Source organism: Bufo bufo, chromosome 4 (assembly GCF_905171765.1).
Source record: "Bufo bufo chromosome 4, aBufBuf1.1, whole genome shotgun sequence".
NCBI classification, from domain to species: domain Eukaryota; kingdom Metazoa; phylum Chordata; class Amphibia; order Anura; family Bufonidae; genus Bufo; species Bufo bufo.
This window is the reverse complement of record NC_053392.1, coordinates 508,769,158-508,793,894: the sequence shown is the minus strand read 5'-3', so window position 1 is coordinate 508,793,894 and position 24,737 is coordinate 508,769,158. Positions and strand designations below refer to the sequence as shown.

The following is a 24,737-nucleotide window of genomic DNA, read 5'->3' as shown; positions in this document are numbered from 1 at the left end:
GATTCTCTGTGAAAGTGTGCACAGGGAAGGCTATCAATCACTGAGAAGACAGCCCCTGTGTACAACTGAACTCAGAGCAGAGATCTAAAACTGCACGTTTTGCTGGATCATTTCCTACAAAACAAGATGATATTAATCTGCTCAGATCCTCCCGCTCTATAAAAAGGTTACGACCACTCAGAGTGGTCGTGTGGCGTTCAGGAAGCAGCCGTGCCGCTATCAAGAACCGTGCGGCCAAACCGGCCCTAATTAAACTAATGAGACCGCACTGTTTAAACCGGTCTGTATAGTTAATGGCCATGTGGCACTGCAGCTAAACAGTGCGGTCTCATTAGTTTAATTAGGGCCCGTTCGGCCGCATGGTTCTTGTTCATAGCACGGCTGCGTCCTGAACGCCACACGACTGTACTGAGAGGTTGTACCGCTGCCTACAGATTGCAGTGCATTTTATGGCCACTGGTTCTCTTTAACGCATATGGCAGAAAGGTTTTTGAAACTGGTCAACCCCTAAACCTAAAAGAAAAAATAAACTTGTCCACCGTGTAGGTCTGTCTGCGAAATTTTCTTCATGTTACTGTGGAAATCTTCCATCTGATCCCTTGCACTTTCAGGTGGCTGAAGTATAGGGCTTTATTAAAAGGTGGCCATATACATTATACAGCTGAATGCTCACCCAACCAAAAGCTATTCCTCCTAATCCTCTACACACATGAATGCTTGGCTATGCCGAGAGAGCATGTGTTCTCAATAGGGAGCATTAAGCGATGCCACACACCGTTAGAAGCGGCTTATATACTGTAAGAACAAAGGATCGGGTATGCTAAAGTCAAATACATCCAATCCTTCTTTCCTCTGCTGGAAGAGCCGCTACACCCCCATAGCCACAGAAATGGATGTGTTTGGCCCACATTCATCTCATGTGTATGGCCCCCATGTGGTAGTTATTGTGCCTAGCCCCAGTCAAAGTGGAGGAGGGATGCTGCAGCCAGCTACCTTACAGTCCGAGACAGGTTTCAGGCGTGTTGGCGGGACGGGAGAAAAACGGCTGATCAAGAGATTTCTTGATATATTTTCTCTGTTTTTATTTAATAGTGACATGTATATGGTTAATACGATACAACGTTTTCTACTATGGTCATGGTTATCACTGTAAACCAAGGATGAAAACATATCAGGATAGACTATAAATATAGAAATCTGCCATATGGTGTTTTGTTTGCTCATTATGCAAAAAAGGTTCCAAATATTAAGAAGAAACACTCGTTTTGGCAGAAAAATTTACTATGGAGTCGCATGTACTAAATAAACAGAAGGCGACGGTGGGGGAGAATTGACAAGGCATCCGGAATATATACACAATCATGTTAACATATGGAAGTAATTCTACTTGTAAAACAAAAATAAATTAAATCTAAGATAGGACCACATTCAAAAATGTTAACCACATCGTATTCAGCTTCTGGTAAAACTCTGATTAGCTCCTTTGACTACAGGGGGGGAATGTGTTTTCGGCTAAAAATGGCGTCATCTTCCACTGCATGTATTTGAAATTTTTCTGTTGACAGTTTTTTTGCACTATGAGGCGGTAGAAACAGCAAGCTTTTTCAAATGATCCATAAAAACTTGTAGACTGACATCATCTGTCAGAATTGGGGATCCACCGTCCTGTGGGAGGGAGGAAATAAAGTTATTTATTGCACACGGATCAGGCGACAGCAGAAAAATCACATTCACTAAGGCTACAGGTACTTGGGGTACATCCACGCTGGACGGAAACGCTGCAAATTTGCCATCGTGGATATGTGCGCGGCAAGTCCACAGCATTGTGCGATGCCAAGAAAGTGTACGAGATTTTAAGAAATCTCAAAAAGATAAATTTGCAACCTAAATTGGCATGCAATGTGGATTTTATTTCAGCAGCATGTCGATTTATGCTGTGGATTTCACACTTTGCAATACACAGGGTCAAATCCGCAGAAGAACTTCTGCTGTGGAATCGCACGGCGGAAAATCTGTCCCAAATGACCATACCTTTAAAGGCTACATGCACACGACCATATGTGTTTTGCTGTCCGCAAAAAAAAAACATCCATTGTCACAATGCCTAAAACGGACAAGAATAGGACATGTTCTATTTTTTTGCAGGGCTACGGAACGGACATACGGATGAGGATAGCACACTGTGTGCTGTCCGCATTTTTTTTTCAAAAAAAAAATTAAAATAAAATACTGAACGGACATGGAAAGAAAATACGTTCGTGTGCATGAGGTCTTAAGTGAATGTCCAACAGCAGGCTATTTTATAGGCTCCACATTAGTTTGATAGCTGCCCAGTAGGGGTCTAAAACTAGAATGAACGGCCCGCCGTGCTCCAGCCCCTTCGTTGTTTTACACAGGCACTGCACAGACAAGTATCTGACTGTACCTGGTACTGCAGCTCAAGCATCATGGAACTGGCTCAACTCTACCATTTTCACCCTACGCCAAAGTTGCAGATGGTATTAGGTACCAGGTCTGAGGAAGTTCCAAGTCAGCCAAGCCAGTACCATGAAGGTCAGATGACCACACTGCTGACTAGTCATTGGTCCAAGAGAAGAGTCACCATACTGCTACCAGCTACATTGAGGGGGTCCCATTTCCACAATGGAAAACATACTACCCGATACCAGAACAGAGTGGAAGCGAGTAGGAAAAGTGGCTTAAACAGGTTGTCCAGGATTTTCCTATTGATGGCCTATTTTCAGGTTGGGTCATGAATACCTGAACAAATGGGTACCGACAGCCCGCACCCCCACCTAGCAGCTGTGTCGGGTTGGCCCCAGCACCGAAACTACACTTCTCCATCCACTGTGTAGAGGTCAGAGCTGGAAGAAAATGGGACCAGCGCTGCAGTAACTACACAGTGGACTGACACCGGCGCTACCCTGAAACAACCGATCATCAGGGTGTTGGACCCCCACAGATCAGGCACTGAAGCCTTGAAGCATAAGCAGCAGGCCGCACTAGGCTCCTGAGCAAAATCTCATGTAACAAAATTAACAGCTCTTACACCATGGCGGCAATGCAAACTCGTGCAGCACTAGCATCCAAAATCCTTCTTACCCAAAAACGGTATACAGTAACATGCTGAGGATAGGCCACTGTTACTAAAATCCAGGACGACCCATTTACGTCTTATTCATGCATATGGACAAGCTGCAGTGCCTGTATAAAAAAAAATGAACGGGCCAGAGCACTGCAACCCCTTCATTCTGATAACCAGCAGGTGTCCTGGGGGTTAGACCACCACCAATTAAACTTTGATGGTTTATTCTAAGGAAAGAGAGGCTTAAGCATTCACGGCATACAACACATTGTACTCAATGATCATGTAATATGCAATAAGCTCCCCCTAGAGGTGGCTGTAGGCAGCAGTAAAAATAAAGCCGTTTTAAAGGGAGTCAATAGAGAATTTGAGCAGACATTCACTTTTAGGCTGGGTCCCACCCCGCTACCACATCAGGTGCTTGGTAAACCTTTTCCGAGTCTACTCTAGTGCTTACCTGCCCATAGCTGTAGATATTGTTGTGCGTCTGTGAGGGATTGACTTTGGAGAGCAGGAATCTAGCCTAAAAATGAAGAAGAGGAATATTAGCAGATAGCCATACTTGTATGTTCTTCCTGGATCTACAGGATAAATAAAATATAACACAAACCCCAATCTACTCCCCCAGTCATGATTTGCCTCAACAATAAAAAGTATCGGCACTTACTTGGCTGCCTCCATGTTCTGTATTGATGTAGCGTGGCATTGGAAATCTGCTTTGTAAGATTTCCTGAGCGTCATCTAGTGGTGCCTGAAGTAGATGCTTGAAGTTCTCATATTCTGGCATCTCCTGGTAACCAGCTTTTCTCCACTGAGCAATAGTCTGCATAAAAAATAAAATGAAAAAAATAAAAAATAAATTATATATATATATATATATATATATATATATATATATATATATATATATATATATATATATATATATATATATATATATAAGGGATCGACCGATTATCGGTTTGGCCGATATTGAGGATTTTGAACGTTATCGGTATCGGCATCAATTTTGCCGATATACCGATAACGTATGGGGAACACAGAACGCGCTGCTGACAGCGCTCTCTGTGTTCCCTCCGCAGCACAGGGGAGAAGGAAGCAGTGTCTCCTCCCCCTGTGCTGCTGCTGCTGCTGCCGCTGCCGCCAATGAGGGGATAGAACATAAGAGGAGGGGAGGGGCTGTGGCCGCTGCGCCACCAATGAAGATAAGCCTTTCATTCATTCATATATACAGGAGGCGGGAGCTGGCTGCAGAATCACATAGCCGGCTCCCGACCTCTATGAGCAATAGCTGCGGTCCGCGGTAGTTAACTCCTCAGGTGCCGCGGATCGCAGCTACCGCTGATAGAGGTCGGGAGCCGGCTATGTGATTCAGCAGCCAGCTCCCGCCTCCTGTATATGAATGATCGAGAGACTTATCTTCATTGGTGGCGCAGTGCGCCCCCCCAAGCCCCCCAGTATTAATCATTGGTGGCGCAGTGCGCCCCCCACCCCCATCCCAATCCCGGCCAATAGTAAAAACATTGGTGGCGCAGTGCGCCCCCCCCCCACCCAGTATTAATCATTGGTGGCAGTGGCCACAGGATCCCCTCTCCCCTGCTCCTCCGATCGGAGCCCCAGCTGTGTAAGCCTGGGGCTCCGATCGGTTACCATGGCAGCCAGGACGCTATTGAAGCCCTGGCTGCCATGTTCAGCTCCATGCTGCTGTGTGCACTATGCACAGAGCAGCAGGGACAGTGTGAGCTCCTATTCACCCTGATAGAGATCTATCAGGGTGAATAGGACAAAGGTTCTAGTCCCTAAGGGGGTTAAAAGTTAGTAAAAAAAAACCACAAAAATATTAAGTATAAATGAAAAAGATTTATAAAAAAAAAAAATACACATTAACAATAAACATATTAATTTTCAGCAGATTTGTGTAGGAATTTTTTTTTTCTCAAAAATGAAAATTCCCAGAATATCGGTATAAATTATCGGCTATCGGCCTGAAAGTTCACAAATTATCGGTATCGGCCCTAAAAAATCAATATCGGTCGATCCCTAATATATATATATATATATATATATATATATATATATATATATATATATATATATATATATATATATATTTATAGTACTTTGTGGCCATATTTTAAATTTTAATATAGGGAAATTCCTACCATCACCATGGTCACCTGTAGTATTTAGGTGGAACTGCAATTATTGGTTAAATGGGTTGTACAATATAAGGCTACATGCACAAACGGATTTTGTTTCCGTGTCCGTTCTGTTTTTTTTGCGGATAGGGTGCGGACCCAATCATTTCAATGGGTCCGCAAAAAATGCGGACTGCACGCCGCGTGCTGTCCGCATCCGTATGTCCGTTCCGTAGCCCCGCAAAAAAAAAACAAAAAACGGGTGGCATACGGATGTCATCCGTTTTTTTGGGCGGATTCGCAATTTGCGCACCACAAAACACATACAGTCGTGTGCATGTAGCCTAAGAAATATGCCTACTTTCTTCCAAGAACAGCGCCCCATCTGTCCACAGGTAGTGTGCAGTATTGCAGCTCAACTCTATTGAAGTGGAAAGGGTTGAGTTGAAATGCCAGATTCCACCAGGTACGCTGTGTTTGGAAGAAAGCAGCCATATTTTTGCGGGTCTCCTAAGGTCAGTTTCACAGAGCGTACCAAAAAGGTATAGAATTGGGCCTGTATAACTGCAGATTTTCACAGGTAATATCTGGAGCAGATTACAGTCCCAGACAAGTGGATTTGATTTAAAAGTCTCATCCGCAGGCTTAGGAGCTTTTCTGCTCGAAAACGGACCTTGATCTTCAGATCTGCAGCGAGTCAATTCTGTTGCGGATTGAGCATGGATTTGTTGCATATTTTACCCATTCGGGGAGATTTATCAAAACTGGTGCAAAGGAAAAGGTTTAGTGGCCCATGGAGTGTGGCAGATTTTGCTGGAATTACCAGCAGATCAGAACCAAAATCTAAGTGTGGATTTTAACCAAATTAATAATAATTTTATGCTTCTTCGGAAATCCCCACAGGCAAATCCCAAAAAATTTAAAGCAACTCCAATGTTTGTGGACATAACGTTATGCCTGTGTGAAATAGGGCCAACACTGCCCAGAGCAAGCAGCCTAGTTGTTGTCCAGGATAAACTTACCTCTCCAAGGTAGATGACAATTTGGAAGAAGGTGTCCATAAGCAGAATCCTGTCCGCTAAAATGCTACTGCTGTCCAATAAGACAGGCTGTTACAGGGAGGGGAAAAAAGGCAAGTTGAGTGAACATAGCGCATGATTTCTGGCGATATAAATCCATTTATACTGATTACATTCTTTTACCTCTGGAGGACCATAGAAAGAGTAGGAGTAGAGGATGGGCTGGATCATGATCAGAGACTGGGTCAGGTCTTGTCTGGCGAAGTGATGCCGATAGTACGACGACTCATCTGGACTGTTATTGAACACTTGCAGGAAAGGAGATCTTCTCAAGTGGAACATGAACTGTGGTAAAATATTGCAGGACTTACTACAGCTACATGCAAAAGCTCAGAGAACAGAACATGTTAACATACAGACCTAGATTTACAAAGGTGCGCCTTAAAAGGTTGCTGCAAATGGCTGCAATCGGGGTTCCTACACTTCTCCGACTTGCTCAAACAGTGGGTAGAGCATCAGAGAACTGTGGGCGTGGCCTAATATGCCCCATTTTGCATAAAAATTGTGCCACAATTCTGGCGTAAAATTCAGACTCAAACTAAGCCGACCAATCGCTGGTACAGAGTGAGAGAAAAGTGTCCGTCTCTACACCACATTCATCATTCGGCCTAAGCCACTGGGACAAATCTGGTGCAGGTCTAGACAGCCGGTCTAAATTTTATTGTTTATAGAATAAGTAAGGCTAAGTTTCACACTAGCAGTAACATTTTTCCAATAGAGGCATAGCCGAATAGTACCTGACCCCGCCAGAGCCCATAGACCAGGATCTACGGTACTCTGGTTTTGGCTTTAGTGCCGGGATTCAGCCAAATACAGCTTCAAGCCAGTGTTACTGTCTGGCCAAATCCCAGCACTAACGCTGGAAACAGGGAGGATCCCTGCGGAATCCCATTATAGTCAACTGGCTCTGGCGGGGTCAGGTACTATCAAGCTATGCAGGATACAATGTCTTACAGCAGGATGTTCCTCTGCTGAAACAGCCTGCCGGAAGAATTTACCTCTAGTTTGAAACTAGCCTAAGGCTACTTTCACACTAGCAGCACGGACCTCCGGCAGGCTGTTCCGTCAGGTGAACAGCCTGTCGGATCCGTCCTGCCACTAGTGAAAGTGTGTCCCCGGACTGCCGCTACATCCCCATTGACCATAATCGGGACGGAGTGGAGGCACGGCGAGAGGCTGCCGGAATAAATGTCGGACATGTCGTAGTTTTATTCCGGCAGCCCCTCGCCGTGCGCTGCCGTGCTTCCGGTGGAACTCCGCCCCCATTATAGTCAATTCCTAAAATACACACCAGGTCTAGAGGCAAGGAAACTTCTGACTTCAATTGACATTTCTTAAAATGACGCAGGTCAACAAAACTTACCTGAGGGTAAAGAGAAAAGGCGTCTGAAAGTCTGAAGGAGGTGGGGTCATCCTTGTTGTACTGCCCAAACTTCTGGCACTGTAATAAAGGATTCATTTTTGAGAAAACAGACAGTGGATTCAATGCAGCCATAAAAACATGAGTGTAAATTATGATGATATAAATTTTCTTTGCTTGTGTCAAAGGCTTGGGGTACGGCCACACAGTTTTTTTGGATGAGGTTTTAAAGCAGATCTGCCTGCAGGATTTTCAGCCAAAGCCAGAAATGGAGCCCCCAGCAATGAGAAATATAAATCCTTCCTTCATATTTTCGATTCCTTTCAAATCCGCTTCTGCAGGCAGATCTGCCTCAATACATGGGCCCAAAAAATTTAAAATGTGAGAATGATGGGTGCATTATTCCAAGGTTTTGTTATTAGATTTATTCGTTTTTGGTTATAAAACGTTCAAAATAAAAGAGGAGCTATATGAGGATTCAGTTGTCTTCTGTGCAGACCAGATTACTCTCTGATCTACGCCACAAGTGGCTCTCGTATTGTGGGACTTACAAGCCTGATGAGCTGTCTGTCTAACCAACGCAGAACATCTGGTCCCTCTTCTGTCTCGGCCCTGTAGACCCCAAGACGCGCCATCAGCACCGCTGCTGCTTCCTGATCGAAGGCTGCCTCAATGTGCTGCAGCTGTGTCTGAGCATCTGCCCAGCTGGAGGGGAAAAGGGCAGATAGCGTTAGTTTCACAGCAGGCGGCTTTGTGTGCGCTACAAATGCTTGAAAGCGGACACTTACTTCCTGGCGATTGTGGTGACTCGGATACGTTTCTGTGTGCTGGAATGCTGGTATTGAGTGACAAACTGAATAGCCCCACGGCCTCCCTGAGGAATGGGCGCATTGTGCTGAAAACAAAGAAATATTCATTCACATAGAGAGAAAATGATAAAAGGAACTTTTCATGAAGGTTTACGGTGTCAGACAGATTTGCCTCTGAGCATTTTCTATACCGATTTCAATCTGATTTTTACAATTGTGGCATACACATAAGGCTAGTTTCACACTAGGCTGTTCAGCAGCGGTTTTCTTTGGCCGATTCTCAGCATATTTGCCAGACTGAAGTGGATCTCCGCCAGTCCCCATTATAGTTAAGCTTCTAGTAACGCGAGAGATCCGGCAGGCTGCTCCCTGCCAGAACACCCTTCTGGATCCTAGGTAAGATAACTGTCAGCTGAGCAGTCGTTCAACAGCCATCTTTCCCTTTCCCAATCGGCTCAAACATATGCATGCTCGCCTCGGCAGAGTATGCATGTGTAGTGAATGATGAAGGGGGGGGAGAACCGGTGCCAGACAGGATTGGACAGTTAAAATCCAACTTGCCCGATCGCTATTCTCCCCGATGTCAGTCACTGGGGAAGAGCGGAGAGGCCCTGTGCACATTAAACGATCGCCCGACATGGATCTAATGTGTACTTCCAGATTAAATGTTTCTCATAACTGGACAGACAACCTTTCATTCCTGATCATTGGCCTGTATAAATATGGCAGGCAACAGCCGGCAAACAAGCAAATCTTTTGTGGTGCAGACCAAATCATCGTTGTCGGCAGCACCTCTCCCCATCTAAACAGGTAATGTCCATCTTGTTCGTTCCCATACAGTTTGCAAGGGACATTATAAAAAGTTTTTTAGATAAGTGCTTAAGTGCTAAACAACCATGTAATTGGAAATGCACCTTCATTATAGTCTATTGCTACCGAACCCAAGAAGATTGTTAATTGAGCAAAATTGTTAATTGAGCAAAAAAACAAAACAAACAAAAAACAAAAAAAGAACTGCGGTGCTGAAATAAAGAAGCAACCATACCTGGTTCACCACTTCAAAGTAAAAGGATAGAGTTGTAGATGGATCCAGCCCGCATATTTTCCACTGACACGTCCCACCGACTCCAAGTTCCTAAAACAGACAAGAAAATGCTGTTTTTCTGTAATAATCTATGATGTTAAACAGTAGATAATGATGGTTTCCATTTTGCAGAAAAGGCAGTAAAGCAAATAGGAATAAAGTAATGTAATGTTTTAAAAGAAATCCAGGATAGGAAATTTCATTTTAGAGCATATTTGGGGAGGGGCAGCATTCAGCGGGGGATGAAGCTGGCTTGTTTTTCTTAGGGCAGCAAACAAATGTACTGAGGGTCCTCCCTCTTAAACAGGCAGATTTATGCCCATATCCAGCACCGATCAACATACATTGTAGGACCTTTAGACTGCCCATACACAATGTGGCCCCAGCAGTGGGGATGCGACCTGTACATACTATTAGTTTTGTAAATGTAAAAGTGTGGCCCAGCAATAAGCGGTGAGCTGCATACGGATTCCACAGCCAGAGCCGCATCGTGTATGGGCAGCTTTAAGGCCCCTTGCAGATGAGCGTTCCTCCCGCAGCGAGTCCGCAACGCAGCACCCGGCCTGACCTCCCAGCACTGATGGGATTCACATAGCATTATAATGATTTATGATGCCATGTAACCCTTACAGTTCTGGAATGTATTGGATAACACTGGCAGCATTATGCCAGTGTTATCCAAAACATTCCAGAACTGTAAGGGTTACATAGCATCATAAATCAATATAATGCTATGTGACCCCCGGCAGTGCTGGGAGGTGAGGCTGGGAGCTGCGTTGCAGACTCTCTGCGGGAGGAACGCTCGTCTGCAAGGGGCCTAAGTCTGCTTGTATACGGTCAGTTTTTTTTAGATGCAGTTCTAAAGTTAAAACCAGGTGTGAATCATAAAAGGAAAGAAAGCAGAAAGGGCACATTCTACTCTTTTTTTTAATTTTTTATTATCCACACTATGTTTTATCATAAAAACTACACGAGAAAACTGGAACATGTTCAGGCACCCATAGGGCCTCTTCACATAGTGGAAATTGCTGTCATAATTTTGGAACAGGCATCATTAGGGGACTGCCTCCCATGTCAATGAGAAGCAGCACTGCAGTTTGCGGACTGGTGGTGTAAAGCAGCAAGCAGCCAGGAAGGGACATGTCCTTTCTTAGTGTGGCGTCTGCTCATGGTTTAGCTATATTCAGTGGAGCTAAGCCACGGGCAGGTCCACGGCACTTAAAGTGAACAACTGCTGCAGAATCCGCATGAACTGATCATACTCTGGTTTTGATCAGGTTTTTAGATGCAGTTTTGAAGCTAAAACCAAGTAAGGATAGTAAAAGTATATAAGAAAGATTCTACTTCTCCTCTTGGTTGAAACCATTCCTGGTTTTGGCTTCATAACTGCACCCGAAAGCCTAACCCAAACCTGAATGTGCACTGGCAACCTCACATGGGCAGATAATTGCCTGTACAGCTGTATGAACTACTTACAATTGCTTGTGTGACCGTTTGGTTACATTCTTGTCAGCAGCACATCTCCTGTTTACCTGGTGCAACGTACTGCTGAATAAAGTTCATTTTCATGTGCACACAAAACATCTGATCAGCTGACAAAGGACTGTTTCCCCGTCTTGACGCTGATCCCTGTGCACCTTTACATGGGGCAATCATCGGGAACAAGCATAAGCAATTGCCATAGGTCATCCGATCATCTACCCATGAAAAAGTCACCTACGTTAAAGGCGTCAGAAGTCAGTCTGTCGGCTTAATGAAGTGAGAAAGAACGTTTTTTTAGCCACTTACATTTTCTGAAATGCATGGACTTTTCACATTCAAGGAAACGCAGGGTCCAATCGCACCTGAAATTTTCAGCTCTCGGGAAGTCTGTTGGAGACACATAAGTTTTACTAAAAAACCTGAACCACACGTTAGGTTATCAAAAGTTGAATGGTGGACAATAAGTAAGTACACTGCAAATTCTTATATTTGGGATGAACAGTGTCCCTTTGGATACCAGTCGATCTGTGTGTATATCACATTACAGTGCACATACTTACCTTAACTTCGAGGTTGGCACCAAAGGCCATTTTGAAGGCTCCATTTGCATCTTTACTGAACACTCGCTGAAATGTCTGCTTAAACAGAGAAGTATTGAAAGAATCTCCAATGACAATCTGACCCCTGGAAAAAAAAGAAACCGGTTACTATTGTGAACCACACACAGCACAGCCACATTATTGTAAGTCTCTGGAACGTACCCGGTGAGGTTGGAGCAGCACTTCATCTCCAGGAGACCCGTCTGGTCCAGTGCACAAGCATAAATGTCAATGCAGTGACCGTTGGCTGCGGAGCGGTTAGCCAGTCCTTCATAGTGCTGTGTCCAGAGAACACAAAGTTGTGATTACACATTTACACCATTTCACACAGGTTTTTCATACATATACTGGAGCACAATATCTGTGGCTACAGATCACCACATATATCTCAGCTGCCCTTTCCGAACAAGTAAGAGATTCACAATTTACACAAATGTGTAGGAGATTCCTTAGAATACAAAGACCCGCTTTGTACATTCCTTAGAGAACGAAATAAAACACCATTGTCCGACACAATGAAGAGAAATCTAACACCCAGAAAATAAAACTGCTCATGCCTTAGTAGCCTTCTTCATAAAACGTGCATTATCTTTATCAATGTCGTGCCAGGAACGAATTGGTGTTTTCAGTTCATCTCCGACAACCATCCCTGGTCCTTGTGATGGTGGCCCTCCAGTAAACAGCATGATTCTGGCACCAGTGTTTGGAAGTGTTCCCTACAGAGAGGTAGAAAAAATAAAAATAAATATAATAATAGTAAAATGGTGAATAATAAACCCAACTGAAGTCTTTAACACTGATGTCTTTGGTTACACATCCAGGTCAGAAATGTATACGGTATATACAGAGAAGTCGATAATTAGCATTGGGTATTATCCTCCATCTTCCTCTCTGCCAGCCAGAACTACAAGTGCTTAAAGGGGTTGTCCAGACTTTTGGACTTTAACCACCTCCAGCACTGTGTGGTATCTACTGAAAAATAAAAATCATACTTCTCTGCTGCCCGGCGCTCCGATCCAGCTCCCTTGCTCTGTTCAACGATCTTCCAATTGCCAGCCTGTACACATTCAGATGGGTCACATGTGGCCTCATCGGTGACATGACCCTCAAGCGGCACACAACTCATGGTTCACATGACCCTGATTGGAAGTTTACAGGCCGGGGAGCAGAAGATCGCTGAACAGAGGGGCAGGAAGCAGGAGAGTATGATTTTTTTTCCACTAGGTACAACATGCTGCTGACGACAGTTAAAGTCCAAAGGTCTGGACAACACCTTTACGTGCAGCCCTTCTACAGAATAAGGGTCCATTCACATGTCCACAAGTGTTTTGCGGTCTGTAAATTGTGGATCCGCAAAACACAGACACTGGCCATGTGCGTTCCGTGGCTGCGGACAAGAATAAGACATGCTCTATTTTCTTGCGTTGCGGGGCCGTGGAATGAAAGTACACAGTGTGCTGTCCGCATCTTTTGCGGCCCCAATGAAAAAAATTAACGTGTCCGCACCCGTTCTGCAAAATTGCGTAACGGATGCGGACGCATGAATGATCCCTAAGGCCCTGATCACGTCACACTTTGAGCCTCTATTTGCTGTATACCATTGATGGAAGACTGCAATGCATCTCACTGTATAGACAGAGCAGGATACGGCACTCATAACTCGCACTGTTTAAAAAAAAAAATTAAATAACCATATACTGCACACTATACAATTTTACTATACTTTTCCTAAAGTATAGAACAAGCGTAGGACCAGAATGAATGAGAACAGGCCCAGCAAGTGTGGACCAGCAGTGGCATATATATATATATATATATATATATATATATATATATATATATATATATACATATACATACACATACACATATACACACACACACACACATATATATACATATACACACACACACACACACACATACACTCTCCCACATATCACTAAACCAATAATTCCTATAACACCAATGTGTTATAGGGTTTTACTTTATACAGGGAGTGCAGAATTATTAGGCAAGTTGTATTTTTGAGGATTAATTTTATTATTGAACAACAACCATGTTCTCAATGAACCCAAAAAACTCATTAATATCAAAGCTGAATATTTTTGGAAGTAGTTTTTAGTTTGTTTTTAGTTTTAGCTATTTTAGGGGGATATCTGTGTGTGCAGGTGACTATTACTGTGCATAATTATTAGGCAACTTAACAAAAAACAAATATATACCCATTTCAATTATTTATTTTTACCAGTGAAACCAATATAACATCTCAACATTCACAAATATACATTTCTGACATTCAAAAACAAAACAAAAACAAATCAGTGACCAATATAGCCACCTTTCTTTGCAAGGACACTCAAAAGCCTGCCATCCATGGATTCTGTCAGTGTTTTGATCTGTTCACCATCAACATTGCGTGCAGCAGCAACCACAGCCTCCCAGACACTGTTCAGAGAGGTGTACTGTTTTCCCTCCTTGTAAATCTCACTTTTGATGATGGACCACAGGTTCTCAATGGGGTTCAGATCAGGTGAACAAGGAGGCCATGTCATTAGATTTTCTTCTTTTATACCCTTTCTTGCCAGCCACGCTGTGGAGTACTTGGACGCGTGTGATGGAGCATTGTCCTGCATGAAAATCATGTTTTTCTTGAAGGATGCAGACTTCTTCCTGTACCACTGCTTGAAGAAGGTGTCTTCCAGAAACTGGCAGTAGGACTGGGAGTTGAGCTTGACTCCATCCTCAACCCGAATAGGCCCCACAAGCCCATCTTTGATGATACCAGCCCAAACCAGTACTCCACCTCCACCTTGCTGGCGTCTGAGTCGGACTGGAGCTCTCTGCCCTTTACCAATCCAGCCACGGGCCCATCCATCTGGCCCATCAAGACTCACTCTCATTTCATCAGTCCATAAAACCTTAGAAAAATAAGTCTTGAGATATTTCTTGGCCCAGTCTTGACGTTTCAGCTTGTGTGTCTTGTTCAGTGGTGGTCGTCTTTCAGCCTTTCTTACCTTGGCCATGTCTCTGAGTATTGCACACCTTGTGCTTTTGGGCACTCCAGTGATGTTGCAGCTCTGAAATATGGCCAAACTGGTGGCAAGAGGCATCTTGGCAGCTGCACGCTTGACTTTTCTCAGTTCATGGGCAGTTATTTTGCGCCTTGGTTTTTCCACACGCTTCTTGCGACCCTGTTGACTATTTTGAATGAAACGCTTGATTGTTCGATGATCACGCTTCAGAAGCTTTGCAATTTTAAGAGTGCTGCATCCCTCTGCAAGATATCTCACTATTTTTGACTTTTCTGAGCCTGTCAAGTCCTTCTTTTGACCCATTTTGCCAAAGGAAAGGAAGTTGCCTAATAATTATGCACACCTAATATAGGGTGTTGATGTCATTAGACCACACCCCTTCTCATTACAGAGATGCACATCACCTAATATGCTTAATTGGTAGTAGGCTTTCGAGCCTATACAGCTTGGAGTAAGACAACATGCATAAAGAGGATGATGTGGTCAAAATACTCATTTGCCTAATAATTCTGCACGCAGTGTATAGAACATAACCTTTTGTTCTCATCTCTTTATTTAGCTGCTTTCATCAGATCAGTGAGCCCAGATAAAGTGGGGTTCATAGTAATGACTGATCCATTGAAAAGGCTTTTCTATCCTGGTGATTTAAGTGCAAAATAAAGCCTCGCTGACGGGTAAATCGGCATCTTTTAGCACGTGCCATGGCATCTAAATTTCACTTGTTAATGTAACGACATCTAGTTAACATTAATTTCAATATTAAAAGCTCCGCTCCATTACCACATGAACTCATTTATCTAGTGAGCAGTGAAGACCCCATTACTGTAGGAAACAATTACCTCTAACAAACCAACAGCAATGGACAGGGCCACCCCGGTGGATCTCAGTGGTCTTTTCCCCTGAGTTACAGGCCATGGGTCACGTTGTAATTCCCCAAGTAGATCTGTTAAATTCATGTCGATCTTGTGAACAGGCTGCAAAAACCTACAGCAAGGATGAAAATGTCATTATTGGAAAAAATAAAAAATTAGCTGGAAAGGTAAAAAAACAAAACATGCAAAACACTACTGTATATTATCCAAAAATGTTACCTGCTTGACAAGAAAGGCGGCTCATGGGGCTGTTGGGGTCTCCCCTGTTGTGCTGCAGCTGCAGGTTTTACAAGACCTAACATATCCTGAATTACCAAAAAAATTAAAATATAAAATCATAAATAATACTGATAATTATTATTATTAAAAAGCAAATCATCTTGAAATATTGCTAAGGCTTGTTTCACATTTGACGAGTCGGCAGTTTCATCTAAGTCAGCCATAACAAGAGCCACTATTTGTAGCATGTGTGTATTCCAAGTGGGGGACCCCCTCCCCCAAAACATCCATAAGCCCTAATAGAAATCTCAGATCACCTGAAACGTGGCATAATGATTCAGTCTGGTAGAATTCTTGCAGTAATAAGGATTGTGCAAAAATCAGGAAGTTTATGGGGGTCATACTGAGCGATTCCAAAGGCTGGAAATGCCAAATATGACACAGATTTTCAGAAATAGAAATATTTCTGCAATGCAAGTTGCTCCCTCCTGCTCAGGCAGCAGCCATTTTTTCGTGTGCATTCCGTATTTTGCGGAACAGAACAACTGGCCCCTAATAGAACAGTCCTATACTTGTCCGTAATGCAGACAATAAGGGTCCATTCACACGTCCGTTGTTTCTTTCCTGATCTGTTCCATTTTTTGCGGAACAGATCTGGACCAGATCTGGACCCATTCATTTTCAATGGGTCCTGAAAAAAAACAGACAGCTCAATGTCTGATTTTTTTTCAGGACCCATTGAAAATGAATGGGTCCAGATCTGTTCCGCAAAAAACGGAACAGATCAGGAAAGAAACAACGGACGTGTGAATGGACCCTAACATGTTAGATTTTTTTGCAGAACGGAAATACGGAAACTGAATAACTTCCATGTTTTTTTGCTGACCCATTGAAATGAATGGTTCCAACTTCCTTATACGGTTCGCAGAAAAAACAAAAAAAATAAAAACAACACGGACCGGACAGGGAAAGAAAATATGTTCATGTACATGAGCCCGAACTGTGAAAAATGGAAGTTGGAATCTGATTGGTTGCTTTGGGCAACTAAGCCAGTTCTACTTTGCACCAGTTTGATAAATCTCCCCCAGTGTTTGTAGGACATTTTATAATTTCCAGTAGGCCAGAGATCAGCAACCTCCTGCACTCCACTGTTCTGATGCCTGGCCCTGAAATCCTGCACGTGCGGTTGAGACTTCATCGGCACATGTGCAATTGATCTCAGGAGGCTTTTCTCGCTGAGATTCTGCACTGCTCAACCGTCAATGATGTCCCTCTCCTCCTGGCAGAGAAGATTCTCGACTTTACTTCTAGATCAGCAAAGTCAGCAACTCTTCTGGGAGGAAACGGATATCACTGGCGGTACAGCAGTGCAGATCTCAGCGAGAAGAGATCAACTCTGCATGTGCCGATTAAGTCACACTGGCGCCAAGAGCAAGATTTCGGCGGCAGGTATCAGCGAGGATGCCTGGTCCTGTCAATCTGGCCATGAGGGGGAGAGGCAACGGTGAAGTGGTGCTCCAAGGGGCTAGGCCCCCTACTCACTTGAATAGGCATAAATGTAAACACTTTGTACCAACAGTACATCAAATGGCAGCAACACAGGGATCAATGAATTCACCATGATCAACCCTTCCAGGCAGTCCGCCAGACAGATGGTCCTCAGATGTGAGGGCTGCAAAACTGCTATGTCACACAGAACAACATAGCTCCCTGCAACACTAAGAAGTCACAAGACCCAAGGGAGAACGGATTTCACCGCAATCCCCTTAGGAGTATGTCGTTGCTTGAAATGTAGAAGCTTCACAACACTCACAGCAGCTCCTACCTGTATTTGCTTAGCTGTAAGATCTTTGGTTCCTCGGAAGACATAGCTTTTTGAGATCCCATCACAGTTGAGTTCATGCACTTGAACCATTCTCCCAAAAGTAATTAGTCCCACCAGGGCATCTGGAGGCAAAAGACTAAGTGACATCTGCAGCGATTCCTTGAGAGCTTGCAAGTCTTCTTCCTCCAGGCAGGTATCGACCACATACAGGAATATCAGAGGAGTTGGTGGTCCTCGCTGCAATGATAAAACATACAGCAGTCTTTATATATGCTGTATTATACCGCAGAGTGAAAAAGACCATCATGAATTATGACTATATTCAGACATCATCCATTCTCAAATGAATATTACCTAGAAGAATAAAATGTTGCATGCAGTTCTGTACTCCACTCACATCCAAAGCTTCATTCAGGAGTGTAGTCACAATGTGTACAGGTTATCTGCACTGTATAGACCGGTCATTCCTGTGCTGGACAGGAAGTGGCTTGATCCAGTGACCACTGCAGCCAATCACTGGCCTCTGGGGTCAAATGCTTGTGATGTGCACACATGATCCTTCCAGCCAGGACCATAGCTTGGGCGATTTTTTTTTTTAAAATTGTGCTCACCTTTCCGAACCATGTGGTTGTCTGCTCCTCAGCCAGACGACCCCTTTAAGTTTCAACTATTCACCGTTACTACCCTATTGTTTTCAGAATTCACTTTTCCTCCAAGCTCGGATGATAAAAGTATATTCTATAATAATTTGGGATTAAGGCTAATTTCAGACGAGCGTGTCCTGTGTGCGGAAATCACTCCGTGTAGGAGCATGATTACCAGTTATGACTACTGCTTGTTTCGCAGGCGGGCACGGCATTATACTGATTTATAATGCTGTGTGTCTCTGCATGACTTACTACAGCATTAGGTCAGTACAATTCTGTAGAAGTAAGGCCATGCAGAGACACACAGCATTATAAATCAGTATAATGCTGTGCGCTCCTGCAAAAAGAGCAGTGTCCATAACGGGAAATCACGGAGCATGATTTCCACACAGTACACGCTCGTCTGAAAAAGGCCTAAAAGGAGATGTCTGGTGGAAACCAGACAACACAGCGAATCGGCCCGCAATAAAGAATTTACCTGTCAGATCCTGCGCCACAGCTCTGGTTCTCACTGGCGGGATCTGTTTACACGGCTACAGTGGTGACGTCACATCAACTGCAGCCAATTGCTGGCCACATCGGTGCGCCAAAGAGGCCTGTGACTGGCTGAAGCAGTCACGTGTTGTCAACATGACTTCCCTGCTACAGCCAGGTAAACAGATCTCAGCTGTAAGAACTGGAGCCGCTGGACGGGGTCTGCCAGACAGCCCCTTTAAATGTAATAGATAATACAATGAAAGTGGGCATAAAAGGTAATTCAGTTGTGACCAGAATGAACGCGACAGGAATTTATTAGCATTTCTTTAAAAAGACATGAAACTGTCTATAAAGACAGGATTAAATTAGCATAAAACCCAATCACTGGTGATCAAAGACCATGGTGTTGTTATAAAGGTCTGTGCATACAATGCTTACTGGGGAAATCCTCTAGGAGGGGTCTATCAAGATTGTAAATTTATGGAAATATTCTTAGACTTGCCGTAGTCTACACTATTCTGCTGGTTCTCTTTGTAAGATGCTGTGTTCACTAATTATCAAGCTCAGCGCACAGTACCTTACCTGGACAATATATTCGATGGTAGAGAACTGCGGCATCAGCTCCGCAGGCTGATTCACTTCGGATATTCCTGCATACGTAGGAGGGAACTGAAAAAAAATGCAATAAAAGGTAAAACAAATTATAGTGGTAAAGTCACATACAAAGGGCACATTGCCTAAAAGTTAAAAGGCAACACATGGAAAACACTTGCACTCACCTGGTTACGTTGGAAACAAAAGTTACAAGCCCAAAGCTTAGCTCTGTAGTCAACTTGGCTAAGGAGAGAGAGAGGGGGAAAAAAAAAAAGGAGAGATGTAAGAAGAAAGAAAAATCTAATTCTGATCAATTTACGGCAGAGGAAGTCTAGTAATGAAGCACTATGCACAGTCTTTACAAACATCGTCAGTCTTAGTAAATGTTCCATCCCACAGCCCCTATTATCCGGACTCTGCAGGTATAATTATCAGTCATTCCTCACCAAAGTGGATTAAGGACCGCTTTGCAGGTTGGCCTTGTGCAGAGGACCGGTTCATACTGCACGGGTGGCAAGTCCGACCGTTCTTTAAGTGGGGTGAAAAGGCATCCTAGGGGCACAACCATCCGCGTAGCTTCCAGCCGGCTCGATGGCCAAACGTTCCAGCTGAAACGCACCCCATCTCGCTCTTCGTTCTGCTGAATAAATTCCAAGTAGGTTGCCATAGAAACAGTAATGCTGCAAAAAATGTAAAAGAAAAGGAACAAATCAGTATATATGGCATAAACAGGAGCGATGCGATCTGCAATAACCTAATGCCAGCTGTTACCGTGTCCCCTGGCTCCATCATAAATGCCCACTTTGGTCAAACCAGGGATACGTGGCTGTCAGACATCTTAGGATCAGACTGGTTGCACTCCAACCCTATGAAGCCACATTTTGCCGGATATCAGACAGTCTGCCTGTCAGCTATATTGACATGTCTATGGTCAGCCTCTATGACAAGCGGTACTGAAGGTGTGACCACCTCTACCCCCTATCATGAACACTACTAGACTAGAGCTAGCTAGACACCTTAGATAGATGTTGGTGGAGTGGTTGATTGTGTACGGGGGGGTAGGAATAGCTGTCGGCCACTCATTTTGGCTGAGCGCGACACTTTCAGAAACCTCTGGTGGCAGCATATCTCCTGTGAAATCCAACATGCCCAAATCTTCTTTCCTCTCAGACATCTGCTGTCAAGGAAATAGTGGGAACAACTTCTTTTACAACCTTTGACTCTGCTAACCAAAAGAATAACAACAGAGCGATCTCATCACTGAAGAATGCCGCAGGCAATGACTGGGTATATGCCCCCATAACTGCAGGAGCAGCGCCAGGGACCTGCTGGACAGAGCCAGCTGTACTTTGTAACATTACAACTTCACAACTCGAGCAAGACACGGCGAACCGACGATAACATCTCTGAATGTCAGCAGTCCAACGCAACGTGTAGAAGCATGTACCAAAGGCCACACAAACATTCCAAAGGGAGACACGTCGGGCATTAGGCTAGGGCGCTAGGCTATATCCAGCTATATTGCACATGCAACCTAAAGATATATGAACACAGTGCATATAACACGAAGATTTTCATGCAGAAGAGCCGCAGCCTAAGGCTACTTTCACACTAGCATTTTTTGCGGATCCGTCATGGATCTGCAAAAAACGCTTCCGTTACATGAACGGATCCGGTTGCATTATGTCTTCTATAGCCATGATGGATCCGTCCCCATTGACTTACATTGTGTGCCAGGACGGATCCGTTTGGCTTCGCTTCGTCAGGCGGACAGCAAAACGCAGATCGAAATGGAGACGGAACGAAGGCATTCTGAGCGGATCCTTTTCCATTCAGAATGCATTAGGGCAAAACTGATCCGTTTTGGACCGCTTGTGAGAGCCCTGAACAGATCTCAGAAACGGAAAGCCAAAACGCCAGTGTGAAAGTACCCTAATACAGTACCCGCTGAGTAGATGAGATTTTCAAAATTAGCTAAGCAGTGAGGACATTTTGCAGCTGGGAAATTGACCTGTGGTGCAGATTTTCAGTGCAAATTTCACCCGTTGGGACAAATCAGCAAGTAACACAAGCAGATTTTTGTGCAGAAATGCAGCCAAAACGTGTGCGGAAAAACGACATAAACACTGCTGTGCGCATGTACCCTAGGGGTATCTTGAGATGGATGATTTTTGTTGTGGGTTTTCATGCCGACTTGCTTTAGGTTTAAGCTGTACTGAATGGAGCTTAACTGCGAGCGGACTCCGCCTGCAGCTTTGTCAGGGGTCCGTACAGTAACCGCACCAGGAATGAACCTGTACTTTCTTGAAAACTGCACGGCAAAAATCCTCAGCCGAATGAAATGCAGCATGGCCATTGAAAACACTGTATCCGCGCGCTGACACCGGCACGCAAAACCTTTCGTCTGAACATACACTGAGGAAGCCGTTGATGGTCAGATTCAGCAATGTGAACAATAACGAGATATGGGTATCAAATTGTACCGTTTAGGATCGCAGCAAATCCATTGCATGGGAATTCTCATCCAAACTATATTTTATACCTGTTACTGGGCTCATCACAAGAATGCCCCTGTATACAACTGCTGCCTTGTCTGTACACGGCGCTTGTATTCTGCGGCTGCCAACTACAGACAATACCGGATGACGTTTATACAGGGATATGTCCATCTTGTAAAGTGATTGCCGATCGCTAACAATGCCAGCACTGCATGGTTGGCAGGGGTCTGACGTCTGAGCCCCGACCGATCCCGACACCGAAGGGGCTCAGGAGAAAAAATAACATGCATCATATGTCATTGGCGACAGTGTTGGGAGGTATTCCCCAATTCAAGCATTGCTTCCGGGGGACTATACAGAATCACCACAGTACGGAACCACCGATCCTGAGAAGGAAGGGGCTGCAGCACTGATTCTGATTGACAGTACAAGTTGCTGCTGGTCGGGTCATTTCTAGTACCACGGACACAACCAAGACCGTTGAAGCTCATAAAATGGGTCAGATCGTTAATAATAATTTACACGGATGGCGCCTGTAACCTGCTTCATGCAAATCATGTCCATTACATCAACTAGGAAGACGACATCATCAGATGCAACCCCATCACCGGCAGGAGCGGTACAAAAAAAAATGGATGACAGATCCATAACAACCCCGCTCCCATAGGGTTAAATAACAGGTCTGCTCTATACATCTGATGGCGGGTAACCACTTAATTGCTTTTAGGGTACTTTCACATTAGCGTTTTTCTTTTCCGGCATTGAGTTCCGTCCTAGGGGCTTTATAGGGGAAAATAACTGATCAGTTTTATCCTAATGCATTCTGAATGGAGAGCAATCCGTTCAGGATGCATCAGGATGTCTTCAGTTCAGTCTTCTTGCCTTTTCAGGACGGAGATAATACCGCAGCAAGCTGCGGTTTTATCTCCGTCCAAATTACCGGAAAACAGGATCTGGCATTTTTTCCCATTGAAATGTATTAGTGCCGGATCCGGCATTCTAAATACCACAATACCCGATCCGTCCTTCCGGTCTGCGCAGACCAAAAAAAAAAATAATAATGTGAAAAAAATAAAATGCCGGATCCGTTTTTCCGGATGACACCTGAGAGACGTATCCGGCATTTCAATGCAGACTGATCAGTTGGCGTACGTTTTGACGGATCTGGAAAGCACCCTTACACAGACAGTAAGTGAAATACTGGATCCCTGAGAACCTGTACATGTAACGCTCCTTACTGAATCCACTGGATCACATATTCCAATGATTTATACTGGGTCCAGCAGATTACTGGTTATTACTGGACAGAATAATGATGGCAGTGTGATCAGAACCGGATCTATATAATATATACAGAAATCATGGACTGCAAATCCTACTTATCAATTATCCAATCAAATCATTGCTCCTGATTTTAATATTTTTACACACACACACACATTATATATATATATATATAATATATATATACATATATACACACACACACACAGACACTATATACATACACAGACACTATATACATACACAGACACTATATACACACACACACACACACACAGATAGCAATATAAGTAACAACCGTCTACACGGTAAGCAGCAGGGCTCCCATTTACCTGCACAGCACCGTACAGCGCGGTATAAAGCCGCAGTATAAACGCAGTGTGCTCTCCTTACCTCCGCTATCTCATTCACTCCGGTGTCGGCACGGTTTCGGAATCCGGGTGTAGGTTCCGGCCAGAAGTACAGCTCAGCAATAGGCCGGTTAGACCAAGACCAAGAAGTGACGTCGGTCGAAAGGGACGTTCTCAGCTACCAGCCACGTAGGTGAGTTTCAGCCAATCAGCGAGAGGATCCTCCCCGCCCTCGAAGTACGTCATCAGCTCGGGTCGCGCACGTCTGAAGAAACAGGTTTTGCCAGTTCTCTGACGTCATCACGCTGGGCATTCCTTCCTGGCTAGAGGCTATGCCTTCTGTGGTGTATTTAGTTACTCAGTGTGTTACTATAGAAATCATGTCCCTGATTGAGCTGTGTGAGATTGTAGGTGAAATAAACGTATCTGGAACATGTCTGTATTGTACATTACATACAGCACACTGGAGTGCAGCACCAGCCTGGGAATGTCACTTCCCTTTTATCATTTGAGGATGGAAGCTGGCCCAGTTAGGCCTCCTTGGCGTCCGTAAATCTCAGGGTCCATTTCGTTACACATTGCACACTACCGCAGCTTTCACACAGTGGGGCACATTTACTAAGACGTCCGAGTGCTTCTGTGGCAGTCCTTGCGCGTGGCATAAAAACTATCCTGGCATGTGTTTTTTTTTTTTTTTTGCTAACATTTGCACCTCTTTCCAGGCGTAAATGTTACTAGATTTGCCGGGGCTGTAGTCCTTGCATGGCCCCACTCAACGTATTGTCGCACAGCCGGTTAAAATAGGGGACTTATAAAAATAAAATAAAAAAACTAAAACTAAAATAGTCGCAAGTCCCTTAGTAAATGTGCCCCAGTGTTTAGTCAGTGACTGAGGCAAATCCAGATACAGGTCAAAAAGACAGAAGAGGTGAAGATCTCCCCATGATACCTCATCCCTGTGTAGTCTCCACTCCTGGTTTTGGCTCCCAATCACTGATTTAGGGCTCATTCATCCGCTGGCTCTGCTATTTTCATCGGGCCCACAGAAGTGAGCAATGGGAGCAGTGGGCGGTCATGCATGGTGCGCTCCCTTCACTTCTATGGGGAGAGCGCTTGGTGGTGGCCGGACTGTAGTCCTCCGGCCACCACTTTGCCTGCTCCATTCTCGATATAGGTGCAGGTCCCACCGCTATCAGACAATGGGCCAAAAGTGGCAGAAAGGGGTTTTTACGGGAATACAATATTAATGACCTATCCTCAGGATAGTTAATCAGTATGCAATCGTTGGGGGGCGACTCCA

At 44.3% G+C, this 24,737-nt stretch overlaps 1 protein-coding gene across 1 annotated transcript; it reads right to left on the bottom strand.

Moving 5' to 3' along the window:
* Positions 1 to 1,067: 1,067 nt before the first annotated feature.
* SEC23B (SEC23 homolog B, COPII coat complex component) lies at positions 1,068 to 23,612 on the bottom strand. The gene is made up of 20 exons (XM_040429677.1): positions 23,481 to 23,612; positions 19,752 to 19,985; positions 19,491 to 19,548; positions 19,294 to 19,380; positions 17,588 to 17,824; positions 15,763 to 15,848; positions 15,511 to 15,655; positions 12,194 to 12,352; positions 11,799 to 11,914; positions 11,598 to 11,721; positions 11,344 to 11,424; positions 9,517 to 9,606; positions 8,451 to 8,557; positions 8,214 to 8,367; positions 7,666 to 7,743; positions 6,426 to 6,587; positions 6,246 to 6,332; positions 3,753 to 3,908; positions 3,543 to 3,608; positions 1,068 to 1,665 (listed from the first exon to the last, which is right to left on the bottom strand). The coding sequence occupies exons 2-20, from the start codon at positions 19,970 to 19,972 to the stop codon at positions 1,576 to 1,578; spliced, it is 2,304 nt and encodes a 767-aa protein (XP_040285611.1). The 5' UTR covers positions 19,973 to 19,985; positions 23,481 to 23,612; the 3' UTR covers positions 1,068 to 1,575.
* Between the last annotated feature and the right edge of the window lie 1,125 nt (positions 23,613 to 24,737).